Source organism: Ursus maritimus, unplaced genomic scaffold (assembly GCF_017311325.1).
Source record: "Ursus maritimus isolate PB19 unplaced genomic scaffold, ASM1731132v1 scaffold_16, whole genome shotgun sequence".
NCBI lineage: Eukaryota > Metazoa > Chordata > Mammalia > Carnivora > Ursidae > Ursus > Ursus maritimus.
Genome location: NW_024424008.1, coordinates 20,017,755 through 20,036,159, shown reverse-complemented (window position 1 = coordinate 20,036,159; position 18,405 = coordinate 20,017,755). Strand labels below are relative to the sequence as shown.

At 40.4% G+C, this 18,405-nt stretch overlaps 1 protein-coding gene and 1 long non-coding RNA gene across 10 annotated transcripts in view; one reads left to right on the top strand and one right to left on the bottom strand.

Annotated features, from left to right (window-relative positions):
* Nucleotides 1-10,504, top strand: part of LOC103675332 — a 35,972-nt gene extending 25,468 nt beyond the window's left edge. The window contains exons 3-4 of the long non-coding RNA XR_005835010.1: nt 8,635-8,709; nt 10,383-10,504. This is a non-coding gene — a long non-coding RNA (uncharacterized LOC103675332). The remainder of the gene's footprint in view (nt 1-8,634; nt 8,710-10,382) is intronic.
* Nucleotides 1-18,405, bottom strand: part of DLG2 (discs large MAGUK scaffold protein 2) — a 1,159,208-nt gene that overhangs the window by 324,771 nt on the left and 816,032 nt on the right. For all 9 annotated transcript variants that reach the window (XM_040630955.1, XM_040630959.1, XM_008704379.2 and 6 more), the window contains one exon: nt 10,467-10,623. In XM_040630955.1, the coding sequence (XP_040486889.1) occupies nt 10,467-10,623 (157 nt within the window). The remainder of the gene's footprint in view (nt 1-10,466; nt 10,624-18,405) is intronic.

Here is an 18,405-nt window from a genome sequence, read left to right as displayed (position 1 = left end):
GAATAAACTTGCATAAATGAATGAATGCATGAATGAATAATTAGTTCTCATTAGGCACTGTGCCAGTGGCTTAAATACATTATTTTATTCAATGCCCTCATCACTTAGGAAATTCCAAGAGCATGAGGAGCTCTGTGCCAGGAATGGGGATGGATACTAAATCCAGCAGCTCCAGCAGTGTGGCCTGGTGGTAGGTGGCTAGTGGTGATGGCCTCAAGGATAGCATCTTTAACAGACTGTCCTTCTGCAGGATTTCCTCCTTGGCCTCAGACCCCCAATTCCTCAGCCTGGCTGAAGATCCAGGGAGCTATTTGTTATTTCTCCAACAAATTCCTTTTTCATTTAAGTCACCCAGAAGTCTGCTGTCTGGAGTCCAGAACTCCAGCACATAAATTTACCAGCCACACTCCCATCAGGCACATTCCTAGAGTACTTAGCATTACAGGTGAGGAAGCTGGTTGTGATAAAAGGAGGCCTACCCCTGGTGTCCAACTGGCTTTGGGTTAGAAAATCACTGAACTCTTCAGTTTCTCCTGTATAAAATGTCAAATGATCACTTTGCAACCTATCCTGAAGGAATGCTATGGGGATCAAATGAGATAACATCCACAGCAAGGGACCTGGTACAGAGAAATGGTGAGGCAAATGTAAGGGTTATTAGAGATTAGCTAGCAAAGTAGGTTAGTCAGAGGCAAAAGCAAATTGGAGCTAAAAATCAGCCCATTTTCAGTTGAGGTTCATTTCTTCCTCACAGCCTGAGATCTGTGCTAGGTTTTCCCTTTATCAGGAGTCAGCTGTGACAGAGGGTTTTCAGTGCTTATGTGGAGAAGGCTTAGGATCAATTGTTGACCCCTTGAGGCTCATATAGGAACTCTTAATCATCTAAACATCTTTGTGGAAGAAGAGTATATATTATAAACACATTTTAAAGTTAAACATCATGTGGGCTGCCTGGGTGGCTCAGTTAGTTAAGCATCTGCCTTTGGCTCAGGTTGTGATCATGGGCTCCTGGGATCGAACCCTGCGTTGGGCTCCCTGGTCAGTGGGGAGTTTTGTCCCTCTCCCTCTGATGCTCCCCCTGCTTGTGTTCTCTTTCTCTTTCTCTTTCTCTCTCTCTCTCTCTCTCTCTCTCTCTGGCTCACTCTTTCAAATAAACAAAATCTTAAAAAAAAATTAAACATCACATATTTAGCATTTAGCATGTAACAGCATATTTATTTAATATTTTCCTGATCTGTTGGAATTCCTATTTGTCCATTAGGAGAGGATCTGTCTCATTTGGAAAATACATTCCATTGGCCAGAAAGCTAAAATTTTAAGATATTTTGAATCGTCAGGACAGAAGGGGCCCTTTGGGCCATGAGTCTGGATAAATACAATTGAGAGGAGCCCTGGGATTTCCAGCTGCCTTCAGAGAAGTGGGCAAGGATAAGTCTTCCATTCATTCATTAAACATTTGCTCAGTAGCTGGGTTCTGTTAAGCAATGGGATGCGGAGATGAATCAGACGTAGTCCTTGCCCTCAAGGGCAGCTTCAGAGAATCTAGATGTTGCTTCTAAGTCACCTCAATTTTAGAATCTGTATGTACAATGACTTCCTGTGGTGGCTCATGTATCTCCTTGTAAATGCTCTACTATTTCAGGCATTTATGTTTTTCTCATTAAATGGACTTAGCCTCAAACATAAGCAAACCGGCAAATTCAATTTTCTTTCTGAAGGCTGCCATTACAGAAATAGCATAACTTTGAAATCAGAAACAACAGAGGTTCAAATTACTACTGTCATTGCTGATTAGCTGTGTGGTCTTGGGCAAACCATGTCATGTCTCGGAGCCTTCAACCCGACAAGTTGTTGCTAGAATTCGGTGAAATCGGAGTACGTTATGTTACTTGGTACTAAGCAGATACTCGATAAATATTAGGCATTTTATCTCTAATTCTCCACTGTTCTTGCTTTGTATTTGTTGGGCAGCATCTCCTGTGGAAAGTCTTCTCACATTCCCAGGCTGGGCTAATGATACCCTCTTTGTGCCCGTGTGCTTTCCCAGAACTTACCATCAGTGCTTCCCACGTTATATTGGAAATAACCTATTCATGTGTATGTCTCCCACATGAGCCTGAATGTTCACTAAGGACATAACTATATTTTTTATGTTGGATCCTTAATGCCTTGTAGTTTTTGGCACTTAGTAGATGCTTAGTAAGTATCTGCAGCTTGATTTTATGTGACTAGGTTAATAAGTTCTATGTAAAGAATATCCTTTATCTAATGCTCCACAAACCCCTTCCTCATTTATATTTCTGTCTGATGACAATCTTTGCAGATTTCCTCTTTAGTCTTAGGTATTTGGGTTACACTCTCCCCACCGCACCTCCGAACTCTGCAAATAATGTTTCACTGTGGAAATGTTACGTCTCTCCACTTGCATGAATTCTTTTGGAGATTAGTTTAAGGCAGGATTTCTAAAAGTATATTCCATTAGATAGTAATTCAGATTCCAGGGGGAAAAAATTCTTTAATCAAATAAGATTAGAAAAAATGCTTTAATAACACTTCTTTATTTGCTATAGGACTTCTCAGATCCTTCATTTGATCATGAGCCTTTTTTCATGGAACATTTCACAGAGCTAGTATTATATAGAATGCATTTGTGGAAATATTTCTGGGAGGAAAAATTGGAACTGGTATCACTGAAGTTCAAACTTTTGAAGGCTGCAAAAAGCTGAGTCATGAAATAGTTGTTCTGTGGGTTATCTATTAGAAATCTGCCTTTAAGTGCCTATTTCCTGATACTATTATGCTGTATCTCTACAAGTTGTGATATAGAGAGTGTTAATAACAGTAAGCAGTACTTAAGAAATGTATCAGAAAATAGCAATGTTAATTTTGTTTTGCTACCATGCCCATGAAATTTATTGGGTTTATTCATTTGATGGGGATCATTCATTAGCCAGATTCTATGTCAGACAATGGAGATGCTTCCTAAGTGGAGTCTGGGGCAATGCATGAGTTCTCTGGTGCCCTTTAGGTCATGGAAGGCCCTTGCTCACTCTGAATTCCTTTGCAGAGAAAATTTAGTACATACACAGGTGCCTGGTGGGAGTTTGCACCCATCAACGTGGGTATTCCTTTCGTTAGAGCAGTGAAACACTTCCATGTGGATTGCCAATGAATAATTCCTGCCCTGAGCCTTCCCAAGTGACCCACAACCCTGGCTGCCTAAAGACTCCACTTCCATACAATCCTGTAGCTGGGGCACTATGGCCATGCATTGTATGGGGTGGTGCTAAATTGTATGTGCCACGTGGCTAAATACTTTGAATAGTACCCCTGATTGAAGGGGGGAAAAAAAAGCCAGGGTGGCTGGGACATATATGAGAGTAGGGGAAGTGCTCTATATGCAGCCAGGGAGGCAGACAGGAGCCAGGTCCTATAAAACCTTGTAGGCCATGTTAAGAATTTTGGACTTTAAGAATGACAGAAAGTCACTGAAAATTTTTAAGAAAAGGGGAGAAATAACATGATCAGATAGGCTTTAAAAAGGCTATCTAGTCCCAAAGGTTGAAAGTTGATACGGGACGGGTGATATCTGTGCATCCTGGGCTATCTATAGCAATAAAGGACTTGGGGGGCATAGTTACGCCCTGCTAATCCCTACACTTTGGCAGGTGGGCCAGGGGTCAGCCTGGAGGGTGGGGCTCTGAAGCCAAGGCTGAGGAAAAGCCTCTTGCCAAGAGCCTTTTCACTGGCCACATGGTTCTTATTTGAGGTGGTCCCTGAGCAGGGGAGCTGTCGGGCTCGGAGGTGGGCGTGAAAATAAGTCCAGTGAGGTGGATAGAAGTCTGAGTGAGTTCCACAATGGAGAGGCAAAAGTCAGAGGCTGAAGAGCCAGTGAGACCAGAGAACGTGGGATTCAGCAGATGACTGGAACAGGCACACGAGTTCTGGGGCAGGCTTTGCATGCTCTCTGGGTCAGAAACCTGAATTTAACAGGTCAGGGTTGGGGCAAGAAGTCTTCATCTTTTCAAAAACATCTTCAGTTCCACTTGGTTAGATTTTACCTTGAAGTTGTGTAATAGGGTGCCCCGAAGTTCCTGACGCCTTGATGAGAGACAGCAAGATGGCAGGGTGGAGATACACAAAAAATGCATTGCTGTTCAATGTGCCAAAAATGTTCATAATTCCCATCAGCAAAGACTGTTTGCTTGAGCAAAACTGTAAGATGGGCTGTTGGTTATAAGGCTGTATACAGAGGACGGATATCTACCCATTTTCTTGGGGAAGCTGTGAAATCCCCCTTAACCCAAAAGCAGATGTCAAGTTGTTCCTGTTTGGAAATACATACTGCTGTGTTTAAGGTCATTTTCGTCTCTGACTCTTGTTATCTCTCTTTTGGTGGGGAGAAGATGGGAGTGGGTGGAGCTCAGCCAGAGAAATGCTAGGGGGAGGGAGAAGGTTTTGCTGGAGTTTGGGTGACTCTAGGTGTTGAGGAGGAGAGGAGAGAAGCTAAAGGTGCTGCTTAAGTGAGAGGCTTTGTGATACTTCTAATTGAAGCTGTTGTGCTTTTGAGACAAGGGGACAAAGCAGCACAGACCTGGAGGGATTACTCTTGTCCTCACATGCGCACAGGCCTCAGAGCCCCTCTGGTGTCTTGGCGAGGGCTGGTTTTAGGAATATTGAGAGATAGTCCCTTAACCAGAAGCCCTCAAGCATTGAAAACTATGAAAGCAAGGCTCCTACATGGGGCTGGGGGTCAGAGCCGGAGAGGAAGGACATGGCTCATACTGCATGGTCACTGAAAGGGAAGGGTTTAATAACCTCTTAGAGGATTACCTCAGGGAATCAAAGAGATAATTTGGGACTTTTGGAAGAGGGTGGGAGGAGGCCTGGACTTCAGGCATAACATTGGAAGCAATGTAGAGTTGTCATTTGAGGTGACAAGAGAAGGGTGACTTTAACAGTACCCCAGGAGGATGAATAGTGTATAGGAAGCTCACATTCTATTTGAATAACGTAACAATAAGGATCTGGCAAATTGGCTCTGAATGTGAAGATAGCAAGGTAACCTGAGAATTAATGAAACATCAGGTGATCTGTGACTCATTTTTACTTTTTCTAAATCCATAAAACAATGTCAGTTTCAATGTAAAAATGCACAATTATCTATTGTACCTTCAGCTCAACAACTGCAGCCTTTCACTATTCCCCGCCATGTATCTCGGAACGCAGTTAGTTAAATACTTAAAGTCCAACAAGGGTGAGCTGTGGAGGCAGCAAGGTCAGCTAGGGCGCTCTTTCTGAGGTTCCTGAGGAATGAAAAAACTAGAATTGCTTGGTGACACAGAAAAGAATCTCTTTGTAGGGGTATCGCTTCTACTGCTCTGCTCCACATTTTTCATAACGAAGCACTGAAACAAATAATGACAGAAGCCTTTTTATCTTGTCCTCTGCAGGAAGAATGCCTGAGGAGGCTACTGGACTAGATAATGTGCTTGCACATTGAATGTCCTAAATTCTTCTCCACCAATACCTCCAGAATATGGTTCAATTACTGGATAAGACTTTTACAACAAATGCCCGAGAAATAGAATACATAAAGGAGAAATTAGAGAGAAAAGATCACTCACAGTACGTGTATAGAATGTGGCCTGTGGTGGTGATTTCTTTATCTTTCAGCGTCCTAGCTACTTTCATTCTGCAGTGGGGAGGGGCAGGGGAGGCTAAGAAAGCCCTAAGATGGAGCTTCAGGACCCTCCATCCTCAGGTTGCCATGTTTAGACAATACATGAACACTAGATGGCGCCCAAAATCTCAAACATAGTAAAAGGCTGTCGGTTTTTCTTTATACACAAGCATGGCTACCTCCTGAGGAAAAGAGTCGAGTAAGGGAATTAGAAAAATACTTACTCAAGCATTTCCTACTATTGTCCCGTGAAGTGCTTCTTATGTGAGGGTTTGGTAGTCAGGTAAGTTTGGGAAAACACTGGCTCTGAAGAGACTCCTAATGCACGCTCCCAAACCACATGGTTTTGTTATTGTTGTTGTTGTTTTAATAATTTTTATTTTGTTGTATTAGTCACCATACAGTACATCCCCAGTTTTTGATGCAATGTTCCATGATTCATTATTTGCGTATAACACCCAGTGCACCATGCAATATGTGCCCTCCTTAATACCCATCACCGGCCTATCCCAGTCCTCCACCCCCCTCCCCTCTGAAGCCCTCAGTTTGTTTCCCAGAGTCCACATGTTCTGAAAATTTTTCAGTGACGAAATATGGTAGCAGGGAACCCTTTCTCTCAGTAGCACCCTAATCCAATCCTGCTCTTCTGGTGTCCTGTGAAACACACTTTGGGAAATGCTCATCCAGCCCAAGCCCTGTCCCAAAGAAGGAATAACTCAAATTCTATAAAAGAGGCCTTCTTTAGATATGGTTATCTGACACTTTTAAAAAAACACTGGACACATTCTTAAGGCAAAGTTGTTACTAGTAATAACAGCACTGACTGAGTACTTAGAATATGACATGCTGATCTGAAGTGTTTTGTCTCCTTTCTTTCCTCAGTATGCCATCTGTATCTATACTATATCTACATCTATACCCATGACCATATCTATATACTGACCTACAATAGATATGTGGATATATTTGCCTGTGAATATATTAAGGATAGGATATTTATCTTACTCTTTGAGATCACAAGTCCTAGTACAAAATCTGTCACATAGTAAGTCATTAATAAAACAAATTATCTCTAAAGTTTGTATAGTCTACGTAGGAGAGTAATTCTGGAACACAGGCATAGACATTCTGCCCTTGTTTAGAAGGGTAATTGTCTCTTATTCAAGTCTCTTCTTGATGAAGACCAATTGAGGGCAGAGACCTACCCCCCAGCTCTTCTCCCTAGGGACTCTAGTTCTCTTTTCTGAACTTACTACATTACTGTTAGCAAAAGTTATTTACAAAATAATCTTACATGATCTAGTAATAGAATTTGTATTTAACTCTTGATTGCTATTTAGAGTTTTTGTCTTTGTGTTTTCCAGGAAGGTATAGCTTGTCCTTATATATCTAGTGTAAGCTGTAGATGCAAAATATCCTACCCTCCATATTCCATTGTTAATAATTCTGTTTTGCTGTTTTCCTTCCATTTTGTAATGTTTGAGCTTTTAGAACCTATTTCTTTTCTTTCAGTATTAACCCATGAAATTCCAATACTGAGCCTTGAAACTAGCCAATTTCTAGCCACAGTTTAAATAACTTTTTGCAAACCAAAAAGGAGAAATGTTCCCTCTTCTTTCTCAATTGCAAAAAGCAGATTATATTTTTATCACTGAACTGTCTTTGCCAATGTTATACATAAGAAAGGATATGATATCTGAACATCAGACTATTGTAATATTCTGTGGATTGTAATCTCCAAGAAGACTATAAGTCTGATTGGTTGTTTTCTTTCATTACATGTTTCTGGCAGTATTTAAATGGATACATCTACTTTTGAAAACTGAAATAGTTACGAATTTTCTTTATTGAGTAATAAGATTATTAGCTCATCCCTTTTTCTACCACATGCCTGGAAGTTAAAACAAATAAAACCTATGGATTTCTCATTTAAACAGAGTCCAATGTCATCTCTGTAACTCAGTATCTTTACCCTTAAAATGAACATAATAGGGGGGCAGCTGACTGGCTCAGCTGGTAGAGTGAGCGATGCTTGATCTCAGGGTTGTGAGTTCAAGCCCCACGTTGGGTGTACAGCTTACTTAAAAAATGAGCATAACAGGGCCTAGGGTAAGATTATAAGATTAAATTGGTTATAATAGTGACTGACTCAAAAGTAACATGGAAGTATTAGCTCTTTATAGTTCTGTGTGTTCCTGAGTGTCGTGTGCACACAGAGCAGTGCTGAATGAGATAAGAAAATGTGGAATGAGACCGTTGACAGGTTTGAAGACAGGTGGTGCTGTGAAGAGAAAGAACACTGATTTGGGGTCAGGAGACTTGATTTTTGAATCCAACATCACAGTCAGTAGCTGTGGAGCTTTGGACAAATCATTCAGCCTTTCTGAATCCCCATTTCCTCATGTAAGAATGTGAGAGTAATCATAACTTCTCTTGGCACTTGGAATTTCTTTAAAGACCCCTAGAACTAATGCATGTGAAAGTGCTTTGTGTGTGGGCAAGTGCTGCAGCTGTGTGAATGCTGACTCTGGCGAAGAAACAGTGTGCTCCCCAGGCCTACGATTCTGGGCCAGGATGATGACAACAGGTAAGTGTGTTCTGCTTAGAATTGTAGAGTCCTCTGTGAAGCCACAGTGACTTCGTAAAGCATCACCACATTTATTCAACACTTCTTCATTCCACAGACATTGCTAGGGAGACGGCTATGTGCCAGCCACTATGATTTAAATGTCGAGGATACAAAACCATGTAAGATGGAAAATTTGCTTTCAGGGAGACTTTGCCACTTAGAAAAGAAAGACATGTCAATAAAGGTAAGTTATATCTTATACAGATGGTCCCAGAGTTAATGACAGTTTGACTTAACAAATTTTCCACTCTATGATGGTACAAAAGCGACACACGTTCACTAGAAACTGTACCTCAAATTGTGAATTTTGCTCTTTTCCCAGGCTACCAATATGGTACACACTCTTGTGATATTGGGCAGTGAGAGGCAATTCCCACTCAGCCACGCCATCACGAAGGTAAACAACTGATACACTTAACAACCAATCTGCACCCATATAATCACTGCTTTCATTCTCAGTACAGTGCTCAAATTATATGAGAGAGTCAACACTTACAAAATACTATAAAATAGGCTTTGTTTTAGGTGATTTTGCCCAAAAGTAGACTAATTTAAGTGTTCTGAGCATGTTTATGAAATGCATTTTTTACTACAATATTTTCTGCTTATAATGGGCTTATCAGGATATAACCCCATTGTAAGTCCAGGAAGACATATATGATTTAAGTGTAGAAGAAGTATGCAGAGGGGAGTAGTCAAAGCGGTGACACTCAGCTCTTGGATGACAGAACAAGGTCCTACTATGGGACCTGACCTGATTTCTCCCATACTCAATCCATCCAGACAACTGCTAGCTAAGGAAGAAGCAGAGGACTTAATGTATGGGAGAACTACCAGAATATATAAGGCAAGGCCCTCCATTCAGACCATTGGACATTTTGCTCGGTCAATTGACTATATTACACAGGTACTGTGTGTGTGAGGGAAAGGTGGGGATTGGACGATGGCTAACAAAGATAAGGTCACTTGGAAAATTCTAGTTATAAATCACAGCTATAAAACAAAGACACGTTTTTCTAAGTACACAATGAAAACCACAAAGTAAGTGCTTCGTTGAGTTATGAACCACAAACTCAGACGTAAGAACTAGGGTCCTTAGATTATTTCCCATTATTTGCATGATTACCAAAATTTCAGTATGGTCATGAACACTGACAATGTTTTTAACTACCTGTCACAGAGTTTATACCAGAAAGAAAGCTTATCTAGTGGAAAGAAGCAGGCAATAAATATTTCAATAAAAGAAAGGAGAAGAAAGGAGGAGAGAAGACAGATGGAAGGGAGGAAGGGGGAAGGGAAGGAAGGAGGAAAGAGAGATGGCAGGTGTAATGGGCATTAAAATTGAACATTTAGGGGTGCTGGGCTGGCTCAGTCAGTAGGGCATTTGACTCTTGATCTCAGGGTTGTAAGTTTGAGTTCCATGTTGGGTGTAGAGATTACTTAAGAATAAAATCTTAAAAAATTAAAAAACCCTGATTATTTAAATCCCAGCTCTTATTCTCTCTAGTTAGGTAAACACTGACTTAACCCCTCTGAACCTTATTTTCTTCATCCAAACATAGGGTGCTTTCAGCGTGATTGTGAGAATAAAAAATTACATGAGATAAGATGATATAATTTAATTAATCAATATAATTTTTTAAATAAAATTACTTTTATAAAATGCTTGGTTAATAATAAGTGCTTATAGCTTGTTGCTAGTAATTCTTGCATTTAGGTAAATGGTGCTGCTGCTACGACTTATCAGTGGCATCCAACTGCATATTTTATGTATTTTCTTATATAGTTATATGCAACAAACTACATGCTTATAAAGGTGCTGTTTTTAGAGTATAGTCATGGATTTGGAAAAAAAAATCTGCATTAAAAATAAATAATACCTTAAAAAGGCATGCTTCTCAATGCTTTGTTGGATGCAAATATGTCTCGTAACATCTGCACGAAAACACTAGCAATTTTACCTGTATATGAGGGAAGTGAGTAAGAAGCACCAAGCACTTCAACACCATTTAAACTGCAACATGTACTGGAAGCCATAATGCTCTCCTCCATTTTTCCTTTTTAATTAAGGTGCTTCTGGAGTCATAAATGAAAGTGACCTTTCCTCAAATGGTATCAGATATGGAGGAATGAAGATTAAGAAGAAATACTCACGGATAGGATCTGGTCTCCTCTCTGGAGCTCCCCACTCAGGTCTGCTGGTCCACCAGCCAGAATGAAGGATACAAAAATACCTTCTCCATCTTCCCCGCCCACGATGTTGAAGCCCAGGCCAGTGGAGCCTTTGTGCAGGACCACCTTACGGGGCTCCCTGAAGAAACAAGTAGAAAACAGAGCTCACAGGGTGACCCACTCAAGATTTAGGTCGCTTTTAGTTTCATTGAGATATATGATACCAGCAATTCACTACCGATAAAGTGGCTTCCCAAAATAAGATACATTCACACTCCAAGAAAAATGCTAATATCAGGGCAGATACATAGTGAGTTTCTGACTATAACAAATGGCAAAATACCATGTAAAGTCATTCCTTAATTCCAAAATATTTTCTTTTTTTTTTTTTTTAAGATTTTATTTATTTATTTGACAGAGATAGAGACAGCCAGCGAGAGAGGGAACACAAGCAGGGGGAGTGGGAGAGGAAGAAGCAGGCTCATAGCAGAGGAGCCTGATGTGGGGCTCGATCCCGTAACGCCGGGATCACGCCCTGAGCCGAAGGCAGGCGCTTAACCGCTGTGCCACCCAGGCGCCCCCCAAAATATTTTCTTAAACTGGCCTTACTTCCACTTTTCCTTTGTTTAAAACATCTGTTCTTGTGTTTTTTTTAAATTGAGACATAATTGACATAGACATTATTTAGCTTCAAGTGTACAATGTAAGGATTCGATATTCATATATATTGTGAAATGATCATCAGAATGGGTCTAGTTAACATCCTCCACCACATGTAGTTACAATTTTTTTTCTTGTGATGAGAACTTTTAAGATCTACTCCCAGCAACATTCAAGTATACAACGCAGTATTATGCACCATGTTGAACATCATGTCCCCAGGACTTAATTATTTTAAAACTAGAAGGTTGTATCTTTCGACCACCTCACCCATTTCACTCTCCCCACCCACTTACTCTTCTTTTGAGCACCGCAGTAGTGCTCAGTGGGATGAATGTGTCCAAAAAAAAGAAGAGAGTTTGGGGGACAAGAGACTAGTCTGAATAGGCCAGATCATGAAATATCTTACATGTTTGTTTGTTAATTAAAATTTACTCTGTAGTAGTGGAGACTCACTGGAAGATTTGAGGCATTGAGAATATTTAAATCCATTTCAGGAGCAACAAATGATCGTATGTAGGATTACTGGAGAGGAGAGTGTGGATATGATGGGAGGTAGGAAAATTGGTTAGGATGTTGACTAAATAATCCAGATTTGAGGAAGTGAGAGCATAAACAAAGGTGACAGCCATGTTAATGAAAACAAAGGGCGACATGAGACAAGAAATCTGAAAGGAGAAAGAGTTGGTCCAGAGACTGACTCAGGTAGTAGAAGAGAGAGGGAAGAATATCTAAGTAATTGGCAAAGGAGGGGGAACTGGAATCCAGGATCATGAGGATGAGGGTGATTTTGACATGCTCCATTCCAGGTAATGCTGCGTCATCCGTGTGACTTTTGGAAGCTGTCAGAGACAATGTTAAGAATATGGATCTACAAAGAGGACTGCAAATGCATATTTCAGGGTCATCAGTAAAAAGATGAGAGATCAAATCATAAGACATCAGTTAATTGAGTAGAGGCTAGATAACTACGGAATATAGAATTTTAAGGGATCTTAGAAGTCATCTAGTTCTATTTTCTTATTAGTAGTTTTAAAAAATGTATTCTGTAAGCCTTGGGTTTGACTAAGACACCTTTCATATCACCCACCCTCCTCTCACTAGTATCCCAGTTTCAGTTATTAAAGTTGGTCTTATATTTTCTGGCACTTAATGATGTAAGAATGACAAAGAGCCATCTGATATATTTTCATCCTAATGACTACACAGAGTCTATTATTTATCACATTCCCATGTACAAAGCAATGTGTTCTTTATCTGTGTTTAGCCCAGTTTTGAGGAAGGCTGTAAAATGCACATACACCTTGGACTATAAATATTACAATGCAATGCACTGAGTCAGAGGCAGCTTGACATAGAGTTAATTTATTTTATTCTACAAATACTTTGTAAGCACTACTATACCAGGAATTGTTCCAAGCACTCAGAAAGTTTATATGCAAAACAAACATCCCTGTCCTGTTTAACTAAATACCTGGGTCCCCTGTGGCCCAGTCAAGATAATCTATAGAATTAACTAACCATCACAAAGACTGAGCTCCCTGTTTCTTTGCTGGCTTCTAGATGGGGGTCTCTGTCAGGTTCTAGAGGCTACTCACATTCCTTGTTATGTGGCCACTCCTATCTTCAAGTTGGCAATGACACACTGAATCCTTTTCTCATTTCGAATTTCTGTGGCTTGCTCTTCCACAACTAGCTAGATCTAACTTTCTGCTTTTCAATAGTTTGTGTGATTAGGTTAGGCCCACCAGATAACCTCCCTACCTTAAGATCAAGTGATTAGTAACCTTAAGTACATTGGCAAATTCTTTTTTCCATGTAAGGTAATTTAACTGTGGGAGTAACATCATGGGGTAGAAATCATGGGGCCATCTTAGAATTTTGCCTACCACAGGCAAAGAGACAATAGGGGACAAATACTGAGGGCTTTGTATGTCATTCAAAAACTGAGTTTTACTCTGACAAAATGGGTAGCTGCTGAGAAGAAGATTACTTCATCTAATTTACGTTTTTAAATGGTTACTTTGGTATAAAAAAGATCCAAGGGGCAAAGTTTGAAAAAGTGATATACGTGTCTAATTGTTACATGCAGGCAAAATACTGCCTTGGCTGCAGATGGCATTAAAGGAAGTGGTGGGCAGTGGTCCATTTTCAGTCAGCCTTCTCCTCCGTCCAGACTGAGTAAGTTCTGTTTTTCTAGCTTCACTTTCAGTGATTCTTTCTTCTGTCCTATTTATTCTGTTCTTGAGCCCACTCAATGACTTTTTTACTTCAGTTTTTGTATTTTTCAGCTTTAACATTCCATTCGGTTCTTCTTTACCTCCTCTTTTCCTTTGCTGAGACTTTTGTTTCTTTTCCCATTTAAGTGCATGTGTAATCACTTATTGAAGCATGGTGAGTACTTTAAAATTCCTGTCAGATAATTCTAACACCTCTGTTATCTCAGTGTTGGTATCTGTCCATTATCTTTTCTCATTCAGGTTGAGATTTTCCTGGTTCTTGGTATGAGAAGTGATTTTATTTTATTATATGCTGGACATTTGGGTGTTACCATGTAGAATGCTATATCCTACTTAATTGTAGTTTTTTACAGGTGGTAGATCAGTTTAGGTACAGTCTACAGATCCAAGTGAGATGGACATTCAGCTCCCGATTGTCCCTGGTGACACCAGGGAGGAAAGTGGGGTACTAACTAGTATTCTACTCACTCTACCTCATTGCCAGTTAGTAGTGGTAGAAACTTAGCTCCCTATGGGTCCACTGACACCAACAAGGGAGTGAAAATGGGGTGCTGACTAGCTGCCTTGAACCATTTTGTTCTGCCTCCTTGCCTCCAAGGGGCTAGAAGTTTAGCTCTCCCCTCGGTCCTGCTGACACTACCCGAGGAGGAGAAGTGGTCTGTCAACTAGCACTGCTTTCCTCTTCCTCCTTCTGCCTCATTGCCACTGGTCAGCAGTAGCAGTTCAGCTCCTGTCTGGTCTCCACCAATACCAGCAGTAGGGAAATGGAAAGCTAACTAGCATCACCTCATTCCAGCTTGTTGCTGCTTGGTGAAGGTATGAGTTCAGCTCCCCACTGAAGAGTGGAGTGCCAGCTAGCATCACCTCATGCCACCTTGTTCTACCTGTTTGCTGCTGAATAGGGGTGGAAGTTCAGCTCTTAACTTGGCCCACTGACACCAGCCAAGTGGAGGAAGTCCAGGACCATCTTAGAATTGCCTCTCTTGGGGCACCTGGGTGGCTCAGTCATTAAGCATCTGCCTTCGGCCCAGGGCGTGATCCCAGGGTCCTGGGACTGAGCCCTGCATTGGGTTCCCTGCTCCGCTGGGAGGCCTGCTTCTTCCTCTCCCACTCCCCCTGCTTGTGTTCCTCTCTCGCTGGCTGTCTCTCTCTGTCAAATAAATAAATAAATAAAATCTTTCAAAAAAAAAAAAAGAATTGCCTCTCTTGGCTTCCTTTGGTGAGGCCGGAAGTCTAGCTATCTGCACAGTCCACTGACACTACAGTGAGGGGACAGTTTTTCCTTTGGTGTTTGGCTACAGTTGGAACAATATTATCAAAATTTCCCAGTTCTATTAGTCTACTCTTTTGCCAAATCTTGGGCTACAGGTTGCAGGCTTTTCTTGAGGCTTTTTTAGTCTGTCCCTGTTGACAGAGCTGCCAGGGTGTAGGTGTCTCCAGCGCTCCATCCAGGATACACAAGAAGTAGAAAGAAAATTCAGGGAACTCACCACGGTGTCATTCCTCTCGGAGCCAGTCTGACTTATTTCCAATTTGTATAGTTTCCCCATGTTTATTATGTCTCAAGTTGTGTGTGTGTGTGTGTGTGTGTGTGTGCGTGTGTGTTAATAAAAGGGAGGACTAGAGAGAAATGGGGATACTCTGTATTGGCTGCAACCAGAAGCCCAGGTTCTGGATACATTTCAAAGGTAGGGGCCAACAGGATTTTGATGAAAAAGTTATTGTAGAAATAGTCCTCTTCCCTCAGTCTAAAACACACACTTTTACTAGGTACAATGACATTCAAGCTATATATAGTAAATACAGAGAGAGGGAAGGGGCTACTACGATTCTAATGCTTATCTACGTGCTACATGTTGTGCTTGGTGCTTTCTGTGCATAATTCCATTTATTCCTCAAGACAATCCAATGCATGATGCACAGATGTCTGCAACTCTTTTGAAACTAAGCCAAAAAGGAAGATAGATTGATGACTGGATAGAGAGAACATGCGTAGTAATATGTTAAAAGTACAACCTAGACGGCAAGTGCATAAGTTTTCATTTTAAAAATCTTTAAATTTTTTATGTTTGCAAAATTTTTATAACAATATCTTAAGAAAAATAAACAACCTCATGGACAAATTACTATGACAACTTTTTCAATTACTGAAATAAGATTGCTTATCCAAGTTTTTACTGAGTTTAATAAGTAGTGAAGGCAGGACTAAGACGCAGATTTTCTGACTTGAAATCCCAGAGTCTAGACTATGATATATTCCAGAGACTGCAAATCAGAAAGCTAAAGTCTTAATTTGGTCCAGTATTTACAATTTTTTGAATTTGTCCATGTTTAAAATTGGGAAAATTTGCATAAAATAGATTTATGACTTTATATGAAAAATCAGACATTCTATGAACACTAGCTCTTAACCTTGTCATATAGCTACAGTTGGCTAGATGTGCCCTCTCTAGATGGGGCATTCATTCTCCAGTTTGCCAGTGTCTCAGCTCTCCCTCAAGGTTCTCAGAAAAAAAAGCTGTACACTGCATGACATTTACACTTCTTGCAAAGCTAAGAGGAAAATAAAATATTTTTTGTACTTGTGGTTTTATCAAAAATGAAAAAATGAAAGCTTCATGGAGAGAGCCTGGTATTTTAATAGTAAAATGGGAGAGAACACGATTCCTTTGAAAGTAAGGATTACCCTTACATGTTTAATATGCAAACTGACTCTCGGCAGAAAAAAATACACTTTAAAAGATCATTAGGAAACATCTCTCCTCATTACCATCTGGGGCAATTTTGTTAGTGACCCCTGAACATGACACACATAATTCTTGAGTGACAGTAGATTTTATTTATTTTACCTGGAGAAGTCTTTTAAATAAAATTACTTGGAATTTTGTCAACTTACGAGATTAAAATACCTTTTTAAAAATAGAATTTTTTATATCACAGTGAATTATTATGCTTATTATTTGATTCTTATTTAAATAATGGTGAGAAATGACGAACAAATCTGTAGATGATGTGCAAATAAAATACCCTAAGCACACTTCAAATGATGTACTTTTTCCAACTTAGACTTTTTTCTTTTTAAAGTTTTCTTTATTTTTCCATAGTAATCTCTATACCCTATGTGAGGCTTGAACTCATAACCCTGAGATCAAGGGTCTTACGCTCTTCTGACTGAGCAAGACAGGCACCCCTAATTTAAACTTCTTTTTTTTTTTTTTTTTTTAAAGATTTTATTTATTTATTTGACAGAGATAGAGACAGTCAGCGAGAGAGGGAACACAAGCAGGGGGAGTGAGAGAGGAAGAAGCAGGCTCATAGCGGAGGAGCCTGATGTGGGGCTCGATCCCGTAACGCCGGGATCACGCCCTGAGCCAAAGGCAGACGCTTAACCACTGTGCCACCCAGGCGCCCCTAAACTTCTTATACTAATAACCCATTACTTTTTTTTTTAATTTTTTTAATGATTTTTTATTATATTATGTTAGTCACCATACAGTACATCCCCGGTTTCCGATGTAAGGCTCGATGATTCATTAGTTCTGTATAACACCCAGTGCACCATGCAATACGTGCCCTCCTTACTACCCATCACCGGTCTATCCCATTCCCCCACCCCCCTCCCCTCTGAGGTCCTCAGTTTGTTTCTCATAGTCCATAGTCTCTCATGTTTCATTCCCCCTTCTGATTACCCCCCCTTTCTTTATCCCTTTCTTCCCCTACCAATCATCCTAGTTCTTATGTTCCATAGATGAGAGAAATCATATGATAATTGTCTTTCTCTGCTTGACTTATTTCACTTAGCATTATCTCCTCCAGTGCCGTCCATGTTGTAGCAAATGTTGAGAACTCATTCTTTCTGATAGCTGAGTAATATTCCATTGTATATATGGACCACAACTTCTTAATCCAGTCATCTGTTGAAGGGCATCTCGGCTCCTTCCACGATTTAGCTATTGTGGACATTGCTGCTATGAACATTGGGATGCATATGGCCCTTCTCTTCACTACGTCTGTATCTTTGGGGTAAACACCCAGTAGTGCAATGGCTGGGTCATAGGGTAGCTCAATTTTTAACTTTTTAAGGGACCTCCACACTGTTTTCCAGAGTGGCTGTACCAACTTGCATTCCCACCAACAATGTAGGAGGGATCCCCTTTCTCCACATCCTCTCCAACAATTGTTGTTTCTTGCCTTGTCTATTTTTGCCATTCTAACTGGCGTAAGGTGGTATCTCAGTGTGGTTTTGATTTGAATTTCCTTGATGGCTAATGATTTTGAACATTTTTTCATGTGTCTGTTAGCCATTTGTATGTCTTCATTGGAAAAGTGTCTGTTCATATCTTCTGCCCATTTTTTGATTTGTTTATTTGTTTCTCGTGTATTGAGTTTGAGAAGTTCTTTGTAGATCTTGGATACCAGTCCTTTATCTGTAGTGTCATTTGCAAATATATTCTCCCATTCCGTGGGCTGCCTCTTAGTTTTTCTGACTGTTTCCTTGGCTGTGCAGAAACTTTTAATCTTGATGAAGTCCCATAAATTCATTTTATCTTTTGTTTCTCTTGCCTTTGGGGATGTGTCATGAAAAAGGTTGCTTTGGCCGATGTCGTAGAGGTTGTTGCCTATGTTCTCCTCTAGAATTTTGATAGATTCCTGTCTCACATTGAGGTCTTTCATCCATTTGGAGTTTATTTTTGTGTATGGTGTGAGATAGTGGTCAAGTTTCATTCTCTTGCATGTAGCTGTCCAATTTTCCCAGCACCATTTATTGAAGAGACTGTCTTTTTCCCACCGGATGTTTTTTCCTGCTTTATCAAATATTAGTTGCCCAAAGAGCCGAGGGTCCATTTCTGGGCTCTCTGTTCTGTTCCATTGGTCTATGTGTCTGTTTTTGTGCCAGTACCATGCTGTCTTTGTGATCACAGCTTTGTAGTACAGCTCGAAATCCGGCATTGTGATGCCCCCAGCTTTGTTTTTCCTTTTCAACAGTTCCTTGGAGATTCGGGGCCTTTTCTGTTTCCATA